This window comes from Puccinia triticina, chromosome 12A, assembly GCF_026914185.1.
Source record: "Puccinia triticina chromosome 12A, complete sequence".
Lineage (NCBI taxonomy): Eukaryota > Fungi > Basidiomycota > Pucciniomycetes > Pucciniales > Pucciniaceae > Puccinia > Puccinia triticina.
Genome location: NC_070569.1, coordinates 1,292,378 through 1,306,258, shown reverse-complemented (window position 1 = coordinate 1,306,258; position 13,881 = coordinate 1,292,378). Strand labels below are relative to the sequence as shown.

The window sequence follows — 13,881 nt, the reverse complement described above, 5'->3', positions numbered from 1 at the left end:
ACGGAACGTATGAATCAGGTACTTGAGGATTACCTTTGTCATTTTTGCTCCTATTACCAAGACAATGGGGATAAATGCTTGGATATGGCGGACTTTTCCATTACTAACTCTGACTCAGCAAGTTTAAAGATTTCCCCAACTTTCTTCACTTATGGTTTTCATCCACGGTTTAATATTATGACTGAGAAAACTGGCCGTAAGGGTTTTGATGACTTTATAATTGATTTGCAGCTAATACAAGAAACAGCGGTAGATTGCTTGCGCCAGGCGCGGATCAAACAAGCTCTTTATTACAATAAAGGAAGACAAGATGCTCCGGTTTACAAGGCGGGTGAGCAGGTATTATTGCTGTGAAAGTTTATAAAATCTTGAAGGATTAACTCTAAGTTAGACTACAGATACATCGGGCCTTTTAGTGTGGTTAAAATTTTGGGTCCAAACGCAGTAGAAATTGATTTGGCAGCTGATTACCCTAAACTCCATCCAGTTTTTAATGTATCTTTGCTGTTGCGTTATGTGAGTCCGGTTGCGGTGGATGGTCGTTTGTCTTGTTTGGGAATCAAGGAGAAGTACTATACTGATAAACAGATTGTAGATTGGTCTCAGATTAAAACGGTTTTGGACGTGCAATCCATGGCAAAGGGAAGTTTGATTATTTGATTTCATGGCGGAATTCTACACCAGGGGGGGATACTTGGGTGGCTCAAAATCACATCCTGGTGTCAGCTTACAAATATTTAGATGATTTCCAAAGGTTAGCGGAGTTAAAGAACACCAAAGGTAAGAAAAAGATGAAGAATAACACTGTGTAGAGTAGTAGGCAGGTCTTATTTTGTAACGACCCAAGCTGATGATTATGATTAATGCTTTGAGCTTACGGACTATTATGCATTTAATTAATAGGCCGTTGGTAGATTATTGATTGACTCAATCTGCTTGGCAGATTGGTAAGCTTAATTTGATTTACATTATGCAATGATGTATTACAATCAGTGATGTTGTCATTTGGGATGATCAGAATGTTGTCTATGTTTCTCTCCTCGTTTTTGTCTTTCTCCCTTTCTTTCCTTTCTTTCCTTATCAGAATATTCTTTGTTACTATTCCTCATCTTATTATACCTATCTATTTGATTAATTCATTCTCGAAGAAATACAAACATCAAACGTTTATCTATATCAAATCAAAGTTATCCAAAACTTAAACATAAATCCAGAATCTACTATCAAGCATTTTGGCAAACTATCCTCTTGGATAGTTTCATAGCCACATAGCAAATTGATAGTAGGCTGGGCCTCACACAGGCCCCCCAGCCTATCACAAACTTATTTTGATTCCAGGAATGCTTGGACAAATTTTTGAGCTTTGAACTCAAAATAATGGAATCCTGACATTTGAGTTCAGGTTTTCAGCCTTCCTGCTGGGCAACAATAGGGGGCTGACATGCCAAGTTTTCAGCTGTGTTGGTCAGAAAACCAAAACTTTACCGGTGCTGTGGCTCAAAGGCCATAACTTTAGCCCACTGAAAATCTTGAATTGTTCAAGCTTAAGCGGAATCACAATATGTACCAGTCCTCCGTGAAACCGTCTCTGAGACAGATACCCTAGGGCAGGGCTAACTCAAGTTCCACCCTTACCCTTGGAGTGGTAAAACACTAGTTGTATGTATTGTGAGGATTCCAGCTTAGGGGAAAGGGGTCCAACTCATAAACTGAGGAAGACACCCGGAACCAAAATAGCTGCGGACTTTGGTAAGCAAACGCAAACCACTTCCGCAGTCTAAACCAGCGCCGCGGGGGTCGTGAAACTGAATTCATCTCTTTGATGCAAACAGATCCGACGCACGTGAGCAGCAAGGTTAGGCTCGTGGAAAATCCCGGCCCACGTTCGCTCATCGAAAGAATCTCAGCTAGCACCAAAGGTAAGCGGCTGCAGAGATCTAACAACAAGCTGTTCAGATAGTTGCTAATGCGCTATCCCTTTTTCTTAGACAGAACTGTCGAAGTTAAACAGACCGATCGCACCAATACCGCTCAAAGAGCAGGAGAACATATTGGTGAGTGACTCGTGTAGCTTCATAAGCAGAAACAAAAGGCAAACGCTAATGAGACGTTGATCTATATTAGACAACGTCGCATTGCTTCTTAGCCGTTTTGCCGAAGGCAAGTGAGAACGCACTCAGGTCCAAAGACCAATCGTACCATCGCCAAGCGATAACTTTTCCATTTCATCTCTATCACTCTATCATCTATCCAAAGTAGAGAGCGGCGCTTGTACCTGCTCCTAGGTAAATTTTCTATCATTCAGGATGTTTTATTTCACTCAGATTATCATTTGCTTAGAGATAGTTTCAAGAGTCTGATACAAATATAACTCCTAGTTCTTTGAAGTCTTTCATGTATTTCACCAATTGGAGGGAGGCGCAATGTTCAAAGGGTCCCTGCGGGATGGCATCCCAATTGCAGAGGGCCTTAGTTATTTGAGCCTTCCCCCCCTAACTTAGCTAATTCCCTCCTTGGGGGAGCGAAGCGACCTCCGCAGGAGGGACTTACACCCTATGTGGACCCTGCGGCCTGAGAGAATTATGACTTTTGGTGGGGACCTTTTTAGAATCACTCTCCCTCATGAGCCTCGGCACCATTTTTGAAATTGTTTACATTTCTGGGATGGCCCAAGCTGTCCCTATCTTTCTACTATTTTTTCCCATCCTCAACACCTCTTGTTGAGGTGTAATCAGAGTTGTAACATCATGGATTCCAGATTCTGTACAGTGCAACATGTGTGATACAGGATATAGCCAACTAAATGAAGTTGCAAAAAAAGACATTTGAATGTCATTACATATCCCTAAAAATAGGACAATAGGTGGAAAGATTCTCCTTGATGTTCTGCATCTTTTGTTCCCCTACAACTCAATCACATAATGTGATGTGATGAAGCTACACCGGATTGAAAAAGGCCAAGTTCCTGATTCTCTCAGGCTGCGGGGTCCACTTAGTGTATAAGTCCCTCCTTTGGAGGGTCCCTGCGGGACGGCGTCCCCCCTCCACAAGGAGAGGGACTTAGTTAAGTTAGCCCCCCCCATGCAGAAGCCCAGGAAGGACACAGATCATGCCACCTGTTGTTGAATCCCCCTTTTGTGTTGAACATCACATTTCGCAAACTGTATCCGAAGATGGATGATGCCAGTTGGTTGTGGGTTCAACTTCAAGATACAAATCATCAGAATGGGGGTGAAAAGAAAGAGGGTTCAAAATATGAATCATCAGAACGGGGGTGATACAAGGAGGTTGGAAAGAGTGTCAAGGTTGGGAAGAGTGTCAAGGAGGTTAGAAGTGTGTCAAGAAAAGTATGTCAGGAAATCCTGGAGCTGATGTTCTGACAACTGCCTAGTTTGTGGTTCGAGACTCGAGAATTCGAGCGTCTATTATCTTCGCGGGTGGATGCAACGCACCCAGCCATCCCCGGTGCCTCCTTTTCCAAACATCATTAAGCCTTCGCACTTGGACCCTTGATTCGACCAACAGCATGCGTGCTGCGTTATATTCGACGCTTTCCGCCTACCGCACTTTCAACTCATTAATCTTGGTTCTTTTGGGGTTGATCATTGCTCAATGTTTATGTTTTCCAACGCTTGGAGAAATCCTAGAGACCCATCCTGATGACCTTCCTGAGTTCGCAAAGCGCGTAAAGTGTAAGTAGCCAGAAGAGTGGCCGATCCTTTTCCTTTGACCAAGAACATCAGCAGCTAACTGCAAGCTTCTCATTAACTCACCTCATAAAATTTTGCCTTCCTCAGTGGAGATGTGGCAAAACAGTTGTAGTTCTATTGAAGAATTGGGTCGTTGTGAGTCTATCGCAATTTTGAACCACGTTAAATTGTAGAAGATACAAACTGGTTAAATTGACCCTATACTAGCCATATGCGGCGAACGCGTTGGCTCCCATGGAGGTCAAAGTCATAATCACAAAGGGCCAGTCGCAAGTAAGGAAGATTCCATCCAATCAATTTTCAGATGGAATTGACAAAGCTATGGCTCTACTGAAATCAAGATGATATTGGAGATTTCAACGTTGTGTCGCGTCCAATCCAGCTAACGTGGCCTTATTCTTTTATTGAATTGCATCAGCACTGTTTCAAAGGGCCCTGCAAAGCGACGTGCTGGATCCTATACAAATATCTTCGGCACCTCAATCCATTAGGTTTGAGGCAAAAATTGCAAAAGAACTTTATGATGCGATTTCTAATCTCAGTGAACTCGTCAAAAGTCTTATGGGGAAAGTTTCCATGAGCGCGGACCGGCCACCGGACCTCGGAAAATCAGCGGGGACAGGTCTTTTTGGAAACGCTGAGCATCGTGAACTGGTAGCCTTAGACTTCTTGAAGGGAACGAAAAAAGTCGTGAAAATTTTAGAGACATCAATTAGAAGCACGCGTTTTCCACCTGATCAACAGATATTGGCCGCTGTCCGCGAAAGAATGGCACTTGACCATATAAATGAAGCCCTCGTCAAATTTCTTATCATCCTTCAAAGGCACAACCTCGCTTCTCCCGAGTGGCTCGAAAATGTATTGAACAAGCAACAAGGAGTTGAAATCATATTCAACTACCTCGCGCGTAGATTTCCAGGGCTGAGAGATAATATCGACATCCCTAATGCTTATCTGATCACGGACTTCAAGAAAGCCCTTCAAGAAAGCCCTTTCACTGCAGAGCTCCAGGGGCTCTTCACATGTGAGTTCACGTTCATCAATCACTTCACATCAAACCGTAATTTGGAATGTGCCACCAAGCATCCCAATAGAACCTAACTCGAAGCACTTTGGTTTTCTTTTGTTTTGTTTTGATATCAGACTTCGGTTTTTTGGGGTGGCATTGGCTAGAGCGGTTACATCTAATGAACCAGCTGTCTGCGTTCGATGGTCGCTTTGGTGACGTGGCAACGAATTTCTGGTACTACACATTACCGTATTTCTTGAAGGAAGATGCGAATCATAAGTTACAAGAAAAAAATATCAAAAAATTGTTGTCGGAATTGATGAAACAGATCAGAGATATCAGCAAATCATCCGGGAAGATCAGCATATCATCGCCTCCAATCATGGAAATCTTGTCCTTGAAAGTTTTACACAGTATGGTGCGATTCTTGGGCCGATATCACATCCGCTTGTGGGTGAATGAGGAGGGTAGACGGATAAGAAAGGATGCTAAACGGTTCCGAGAGCTTGATAACATAATCATGCTGTTCTCTGATCTAATCAAATCAGTCTATTTCCAGTATGGCCAGTCCACGCAAAAAATAATCCCGTTCTGGAATCTCGACGACTCTATCGCGATGATTTACTTGTCGGATATCAATAAGAGCGCTCAGCCTGCGACAGTCGAATTACTCGCTGAAAAAATCGCCCATTATCAAAAATATCCTCAGCTTCCCTATTTTCAACCGATGATAAATAACATTTTTAAGGGTCTCGGCGACACTCAAAACCACGAGGCACGTCGGCGGCTCGATGGACTGAAACTAATTTTCCTGAATCCTGAGAAAATTTACACTGCAACATGATATTTTTCTTAATTTGATACCCATTTTGCTAAATTTGTTTCTGATGTTCTTTGGCTGCAAATTAAATAAGCATATTTGTTTCATTCTCCGCACATCTATTTCACTGAAGCATTCCTTATGAAACCCATTTCGAGAGCGCGCAGCCTTGATTGTGAGGTCTGGAGCTGTGTAAAGTTATCAGAAGCTATGTCAGCCCTCCGCTAATTCAGTCAGCACGGAGAGCCAACAAAGAGCCGCGAATGCAGCTCCTCCGGCAAGAAGTGAGGCACTGAGATTGTAACTGCCGGGCAAGTGAGCCATAAAGCAGTGATCATTGCGGTGACACACCAAACCCTCTTGCCAAGCTGATTTTGTGTTCACAGTGAGCTGGTTTTTGGTTTGATCTTACCGTTGAGCTGGCTATAATGAACTCTTCAGGTGGAATTCCTTGTGGCAAACTTGTTATGTGGTTTCCTTTGGGTGAGGTGGCTATAACCCCGCTTATCTGGAGGGAAGCCTTCCAATGCCAGGGAGGATCATGCTTTCCAAAGAAGAATCCTGCATCCACCCTGCCAAATGCTACTGCTGACGAGGTCAGGAAGATGGGAGCGCAATTTCTGTAATGTTAGGCAAATGACTCTTTGTTGAAAATCCATTTGTTTTGTTTCAGCCAGTAGTAGTAGATGAAACTAAATAAATGTATAGAAACAAATTTAACAAGCCCCAGATCTAACATGAAAAACACCCAGAAAGAAGAGAAACAACAAACAGGACAAAGAAGCAATCTATGCTGGTAAACTGAACACGACAACAACAATCTAGAACAAACAACACTAGACTAGCAAATAAAGATGAACAAACAATGTTTTAGTAATTCAAATAAAAAAAAACACTTAGAAAGAGAGAATTGAGAAAACAAACGCTCAAGGCTCCTGTGATGTGCTGTTGATTTAACTCCTCCTGAAACGGCTTGATCTTCAGTTCTTGACTTGATAAGATGATCAGTAGTCATGGTAAGCAAAGGTTCAGTGTATGATAGTGGATTGTATTCTTTACCTGAATTACTGAATCTTCTGTACTTTGGTTATCTTGAGTTTTGATCTGATGACTCATGAGATTTCGACCAGAAATGAAAACACGACGTTGGCGACCCAAGAAAGTGAATTGAGAGAACAAGCTTTTCAGTTTGGTATGAGTGCGGCTCCACGCGTCCACACCATAATGCATATGCATTATGCAGTTGTTGTCGAATTCCGCTCAACAATTTCCTGGGGCGGGGTTGTAAGGCAATTTGCCTATGTATGGGCTCAATTATCATCTGAGGCCTTCTGCGGCTCATGTATAGCAGGTGTCGCATACTCTCAGTATTGCATGGGGATTCACCTCCAAGTGTTGCAAACTGGCCTCTTTGGCTGAGGGATTAAAAAATCCCAAGTTGCCAAAACAAATGTCCAGATTGGCGCTCCAGGGCCTCCATATCAGTTGTCATCTCCCATCAAACCCTCCATTTTTTGCTCACTTCTTATCTCTTGTTCCACTTGTCGAGTATGTATGGAACACACATGTGTCTCAGATCAAGCAAATCAATTATTTCTTTCCCTCAAAGCTTTTTTTCTGGAACATTATTCTTTTTTTGTTTGAGGGATCAATATAAGAGGAGAAATTCCACAAATTTCGAGGAATTGGGGAAGCTATGCAGTGGAGAGATAAGTTTGAAAGAACAAGATTCCAGGAGACTCATTCCTCCTAATATATAGCTAGAAGCAACGTGACGGAGAAGAAGAAAGAGGGAACTAGTTGTGGGAGTAATCATTGTCACCTTTCTTGTAGTCGCCGTCCTTGCCATTTTTGTACGAATCCTTCTCTTTTTTGAAGTCATCTTTCGAGAATTTTTTGTAATAGTTGTTCTTGCCATCATCGGAATATTTGCCGACGTCCTTGTATTCCTTTTTGTCGGAGTAGTCCGAGTCGCCGGACTTTTTGGAGCCGTCTTTCGAGTCGTATTTTCCGTCATCTTTGTTGTCTTTCTTGTCGTGTTTCTCTTCATATTTGTTGTCCTTCTCATCGTATTTTCCGTCATCTTTGTTGTCTTTCTTGTCGCGTTTCTCTTCATCTTTGTTGTCCTTCTCATCGTATTTTCCGTCATATTTGTAGTCCTTGTCGTCGGATTTTCCCTCGTAGTTGTAGTCATTCTTGCTGGATTTTGCGTCATATTTGTAATCCTTTTCGTCGTATTTACCGACATATTTGTAGTCCTTCTCTCCGTCATATTGGTAATATTCCTTCTTGTCTGAATACTTCTTCGAGTCTTTTTTGTCTACATCGTTACCGTTCTTGTAAGATGAATAGTAAAAGCTCCAGTCGTAATCTTTTTTCTCGTATTCTTGCTTGTCGTGGACCTCCTTCTTTTCGGACTCGTAATCATAGCTCTTCTTTTCGGAATGTTTCTTCTGCGAGTCGTACGAGTTCTTGCCAGAATCGTAGTCCTTGCCAGAATCGTAGTCCTTGCCAGAATCGTAGCTCTTGCCAGAATCGTAGTCCTTGCCAGAATCGTAGTCCTTGCCCGAATCGTACGAATCCTTGCCCGAGTCATAGTCCTTGCTTGAATCGTAGTCCTTTCCAGAATCGTACGAGTCCTTGCCCGAATTGTAGGAGCCTTTGCCGGAATTGTAGTAGCCCTTTCCGGAGTCATGGCCGTAGTATTCCCCTCCCGGATAGGAGTAGTAGTTTCGGCGGCCGAGTGCGACACCTTTCAGACTTGAGAGTTCAAGTAAATCAATTTCAGTACGGTATAGAGAGAAAACATCGGGCATGAGGCTAGGATAGAGAGATCTGTGCTCACGCGCGGGGGTCCACTGGGCTTTGTCTGGCCGCCAAGGACAAGCTGTTCGCGGATGCGGACGATGGAAACTGACCTGTGAGACATTCGAGAATTAGATTTCAACTGCTACTTTGCCAACTTTTACCGCGGCAAGAAATGAGATTGGACGAGGAGAAAATTACCAAGAGATAGGCCAATAGCCACGGTGATCACGCTTGATAGAATCATCTTTGATTTTTCTGTCAATTAGAATGTCGAAGGTTAGGTCGTTATACTACGGGGGCAAGAAAAATCTGCTGGACTCTGGATACCAGAAAATGAAGAGGAACATACAGGTGTCGAGCTGTTTTGTATTGGTTTACTTGAAGAGAAAACAGTGGTATGTTTGCAAATTGCAAGCTTGTGATAAGTAAGAGACGCTTAGAAGCTGGGGAAGAAGGAAAGGGCGACCCGGTTGGCTCTCATTTATATGTTTTTTCTGTCCTCCTTTGGGGCAGTGAGCTTCCGATGCCTCTGCCCATTCTGGCTGCGGGTCATGAGTACCACCTGTGTGCTTGACAAATTCTACCTATGTAGACGCAAAGAATCCTGTCGAATGATTCCCAATATTCATCAAAGATGAGGTGTCATTCGCCACCATGGCATCCTCCTGAATCCAACGAATCATCTTTCGAGGGGAGTACGCCGGAGTAGGACCCAAGGATGGAATTATCAATTGGAGTCTCTCGATCTCGATCTATTCATCTCTTACAAATTATGATTTGCTGTTCAAAGCTATAGCTTGAAGGAAGTAAACAAATCAAGAGGAAAGGGAGAGGTTGTAAATATGTCGATTTGGCAGCTAGGACGTAGAAGGCTGGCTAGTTTTGCAACCTGATACCCCCAATGCTTGCCCAATTTCCGTCAGCAGCGTCTCATCGGAGTGGTGGGGGTGGCAGGCGTCGTGGGCGTGGGGGTATGAACCATGGTGGCTGATACGCTCAGAATTTGAATAATGGCAGATGGTACCGCAGAGAGTGCGCTTTGCACTTTCTCCTCCTTCAAATCAGGAGTCGACAAAGTTTTGGTTGCTTCAGATGATCGAGAGACTCCAACTCCTTGCAGTACTTCAATCGCAACTTATTTGAATAGTTTTGTTTTTCGACTCAAGTAGCATGAAGATTGTGGAGTTGTGTGTTGCAAAGTTCCCCAGCTTTTGTTGAGGGCACGTCAAATGAGTTAAGAACCGATCAGACTTGCAAACCCTGTTCGTGCAGCAACCGGCCGGATCAGCTCGTTCGACCGGGTGGTCGCAAAAGCTTGGTTCACAAGCATCTCCCCGGACCCTGGGCATGAACCGGGGGAGAGGATGCGCAGGGCGGCTGCGGCGACGTGCACAGCAGCCCAGCTGGTCAAGAACTGGCCATGACGCATCACTCCGCTCCCCCCAAACCTCGCCCGCAACCACACCATGGCCGAACCAGCCCCACACCACCATCTAACCCGCCCAGGCTCACTCACATCCTCTCCCACTCGCATATCTCCCCGCCGACGCAGGACCAAGCAAGCCCCTCAAGCCAGGCAGTCTCCCCCCACGCGTCCCGTTCGCAACCTGCCTCCTACCCAGCGCGTCGCAGTGGTCGTCCCGCGTCCCTCAAGAAGCAGCACACAGGCCAAGAAGAAAACCCACGCCCTGCCTTCCTCCTCCTCAGCCCCGAGCCTCAAAATGCTGTCCCGCAAACGCGCCTGTCCCGAGCCATTGGATCGATTCGATTCGGATCAGCAGCCCGAGGTGGTCCCCCGTCTGCGGAAGAAGACGCGCCAATCTGGGCCACTGACCCCTGCTCCAACTAGTCCAATCAACCCCCCGGATCTAGAGCCCGAGAGCTCGGAGGACGAGATCTTGCTCAAACGATCCAACCAGACCAAGCCAAACTCAACCACCAAGCCTCTTCAGCTGCCCAGTCCTACCTCATCCCACACCGAGTTCCCCACCCGCACCCGAGCGAAAGCCAGAAGCCTTACCAGGAAAGCTGGTCAGACAGAGGCACAACTCTCATCGACACCCGCCAAACCCAGGTCGAAGAAGATTGTTTCTCAAACGGCACCTGTCCATCGCGTCATGACTTCGGCCAACGATCAGACCCCCCGAAGAACACGTGGTCGACCGCGCCAACGGCCTCTCTCGCCTAGCCCTTCCCCGAATCAATCGCCAGCCCATCTACTTGCCAAGAACCAGCTCTGCGGCCCCGAAAGTGGCGGCGAAGATTCGGACGCGCAGGATGGCCCTGGCTCGCCCACTCCCGTGAAAGCGAAGCTCTTCAACAAGCCCGTCGAAGCCCATCCGTCGAACACACCGCGTCGAAGCCCGCGTCGTCCGGGCCCTTCGGCAATCCATCGCACAACCACACCCGATGCTGAGAGTGTCGACGATCTGTTGAGGCAGATAGAAAGCATCATCCCGCAGGACTCGCACGTCTTATTGGACCACTCATCTCTTCTCGATCGAAGACCGCAGTCAGCCGCGGCTGAAACAAAGGAAGACGACATCGTATCTGGCGTCGATGAGCGATGCTTCGAAGTCTTGAAAGACGCACAAGTTGCGGGAAAGGACGATCAGTCCGACGACGACGAAGCAGATGCCCAGTCTAGCGAAACTGAGGCTGACCAAGTTGCTGCAGAACTCAGCCGACAGCTGTTGTCTTCCTCCAACCGGTCCCCCCGGAGACTGTCGTCGGTCTCTCCGATCGAAATCTCGGCTGCATCAAGCACCCGGCTGCGCCGCTTGGCCCGCCGTCCGGACAATCCTGCGACGCCCGCGAGCCCGAAAAAGACGATCGCCAAGGACCCTGAGAGCAGCAAGACGGCCACCTCGCCAGCAAAGAAGGTCGTCGATACAGACGGATTCGCGGCGGCCGTCGTCATGCCCTATCTCCACGACCTCCTCCAGCATCTGTCGGGAGTCCGGCCCCTCTCGATCCGCATACCCCATGCCCTCGTCTCCAACCCCTCCGACCGGGCCACACAAGATCCTGCCCGCACCCTCGCCATCCTCGACCAGACACCCTGTCTTGTTGGTCTCGAAGACTTGGAAATCGAGCTCCGCTCGCTCCTCTTTCGATCCATCTCCCAAAGCGAAGGCAACGTTTTGCTGTTGTGCGGAGCTAGGGGAAGCGGGAAAACTGCCGTGAGTTTCGCGCATCTTGACTTGACCTGACTGTTTTGCTTATCCTCATTATGGTTGGTGTTCATTCAGGTCGTTTCACGCTCGCTGGCGTTGTTGTCTGACCCGCTCATCTGTGGCGCCGAAGGTTTCATCACGATCAAGCTGAACGGGCTAGTCCATAACAGCGACAAGGTGGCCTTGAAAGAGATGTGTCGCCAGCTGTTTTCGTCTCTGGCGCTATCGAAAGACTCGGACCAGCGACGGAAAATGGACCAGGTGAACCGGGACCTGGACTTCCGACCCGACGAGAGTGCCGATGAGGATGATGAGGATGATGAGGATGATTACAGCGGGGTTCGTATCCGGCAGGCCGACCAACCCAGGTTTACCAACTACGGCGAAACCTTGAAGAACTTGCTGGACGTGCTCGAGCCTTCATCCTCTCTCTCCGTCGACCATGATCCAAATCTTGCCGGCCAATCCCCTCAGAAGAAAAAGACGAAAAATAGCAAGGCGCTGGTCATCATCTTGGAAGAGTTCGACCTCTTCTCCGATCTGGATCGCCAGTCTTTCCTTTACTGTTTACTGGACTCCGTCCAAGGCAACAAACGCCAGAATGGGATCTGTGTCATCGGCACTACCTCGGTCGTTGTGAGTTTCCCTTGCTTCTTATCATTCAACTTTCAACGGGGTGACTGATGGATGTGCATATCGTGTAGGATTGTTTGGATAAGCTCGAGAAACGTGTCAAGTCGCGATGCCAATCAAGGATCCGTTACTTACATTCTCCCAGGACCGAGCCGGAGCGGATCGATCTCCTGAGATCCTTGCTCGAGCTTCCTGACCACCACGATCCGCATCCCTCCTCCCCGGCCAAGGATCTGGCCCAGAAACAAGCGACTTTGGTGCAGAAGTGGAACGAGGCTCTCGGCTCGTTTCTGGACCATGCTCATACGCGCGACTGGCTCAAATCCAAATTCATGTTGATCAATGATCCGTTGGTTTCAATCTTGCAAGACCTGGTACGTCTTTTATGTTTCTTGTCCAAGAGGCTGCCGATGGCTGAGAATAAGTGATGGAAATCAGAACGGGATGGTTTCGATGCTAGGGTACCAAGTGAGACGGACGGGGCAGCTGAAGTTCCCGGCCTTGAACCCGAGCGAGCTGTTCCCGACGGCGCCGGTAGGGAGCAAGCCGGGGGGCGGGAAGACGATGCGCAGCACGACGGCCGCCTCGACGACGCTGCCCTGGTGGGCGGACGCGCTGAGCATCGCCGAGTTCTCCGTCCTCATCGCCTGCAAACACCTCGCCTCCACCCACCACAACGGCATCTTCAACCTCGAGATGGCCTGGGATCTCTATCGCCAGCACCTCAAACGCCTCGCGTTCGCGCTCGACTCCGACCCCCTCGGGTCTGATGGCCGGGCCACCGACCAGCTCAGACCCGCCGTCGTGCGCTCGCAAGTCTATGGCCGAGACGCGTTCGAACTAGTTGAGCTTCTTCTCCCCCCCAACTTCTTGCAAAACCTCATTACTAACCGACGCGCCGTTCTTTCGTCTTTGTTTGGCAATCAGGCGTGGGAGAGGTTGCAGCGACTGGAGCTAATCTTGCCGATTGACATCCTCAACTCGGGGGCCGCCGGGCTCGGGAAGAAGAAGAAGGCCGCAGTGATCTTGGGCAAGCGGTACGAGCTCGTCAAGCTCGTCCCGTTCCTCTCCCAGATCGACCTGGTCCTCCTCGTCTCCTCGTCCTCCCACCATCTCCCCCGTGTCGGGCTTGCCCATCATCTCATCAAGTGGGCTAAGAACTCCTCCGACTGAAAAGACTCTCCCCCCTCTTGAACCCCCTTTCCCATCCTTGTCACGTCTGGACTTTTTCCGTTTCTTTCTGGGCTCCTCTCCTCTCGTTTCGTTGCCAAAAACATTCACGATGACTTGCCTGGCAACGAGGATGGAAGACTTTCCGCTCAGCTGCAGCCATCCCGCTCTATGCCACTACATATCCAACTTTCCTAGCTAGCTTTATGACGCCCCTTTTCTTCTCTCCTACTTTTGATCACCAATGACACCACACTCATACCTAACCATTCGTCTGCCACCCATGAGCTTCTCTTCATATGTCTGCTCTTGTGCTCTCAGCTTCCGTTGGCCTGGGCCATATGCCTGACGCGATATTCTGTGTTTACTAGTCAACCCTTATAAGTTATTTCTTGGCTCTAATTTTCAGTTTGTTGCGGGGTGGTCAGTCAATCAGATGTATACATGTAACAGTTTATCCCATGCGATAGTCCAGAAATTTTAACCTTTGTATTAAGAGACAATGGGCATGTCAAATGTGGTCTCAGTCCACAAGGGCCAATCAACTCATGAACA

General features: G+C 47.5%; 3 protein-coding genes across 3 annotated transcripts; 2 read left to right on the top strand and 1 right to left on the bottom strand.

The window, feature by feature from the left end:
- Nucleotides 1-3,526: 3,526 nt before the first annotated feature.
- Nucleotides 3,527-5,563, top strand: PtA15_12A136 (uncharacterized protein; the record flags this gene model as incomplete). The annotated part of the gene is made up of 3 exons (XM_053161715.1): nucleotides 3,527-3,597; nucleotides 4,202-4,617; nucleotides 4,854-5,563. 3 exons carry the CDS (start codon nucleotides 3,527-3,529, stop codon nucleotides 5,561-5,563), a joined length of 1,197 nt encoding a protein of 398 aa, XP_053025705.1.
- A 1,772-nt stretch (nucleotides 5,564-7,335) lies between these two features.
- Nucleotides 7,336-9,776, bottom strand: PtA15_12A135 (uncharacterized protein; the record flags this gene model as incomplete). The annotated part of the gene is made up of 3 exons (XM_053161714.1): nucleotides 7,336-8,299; nucleotides 8,385-8,457; nucleotides 9,590-9,776. 3 exons carry the CDS (start codon nucleotides 9,774-9,776, stop codon nucleotides 7,336-7,338), a joined length of 1,224 nt encoding a protein of 407 aa, XP_053025704.1.
- A 37-nt stretch (nucleotides 9,777-9,813) lies between these two features.
- On the top strand, nucleotides 9,814-13,329 carry PtA15_12A134 (uncharacterized protein; the record flags this gene model as incomplete). The annotated part of the gene is made up of 5 exons (XM_053161713.1): nucleotides 9,814-11,529; nucleotides 11,599-12,159; nucleotides 12,228-12,530; nucleotides 12,595-12,999; nucleotides 13,084-13,329. 5 exons carry the CDS (start codon nucleotides 9,814-9,816, stop codon nucleotides 13,327-13,329), a joined length of 3,231 nt encoding a protein of 1,076 aa, XP_053025703.1.
- Between the last annotated feature and the right edge of the window lie 552 nt (nucleotides 13,330-13,881).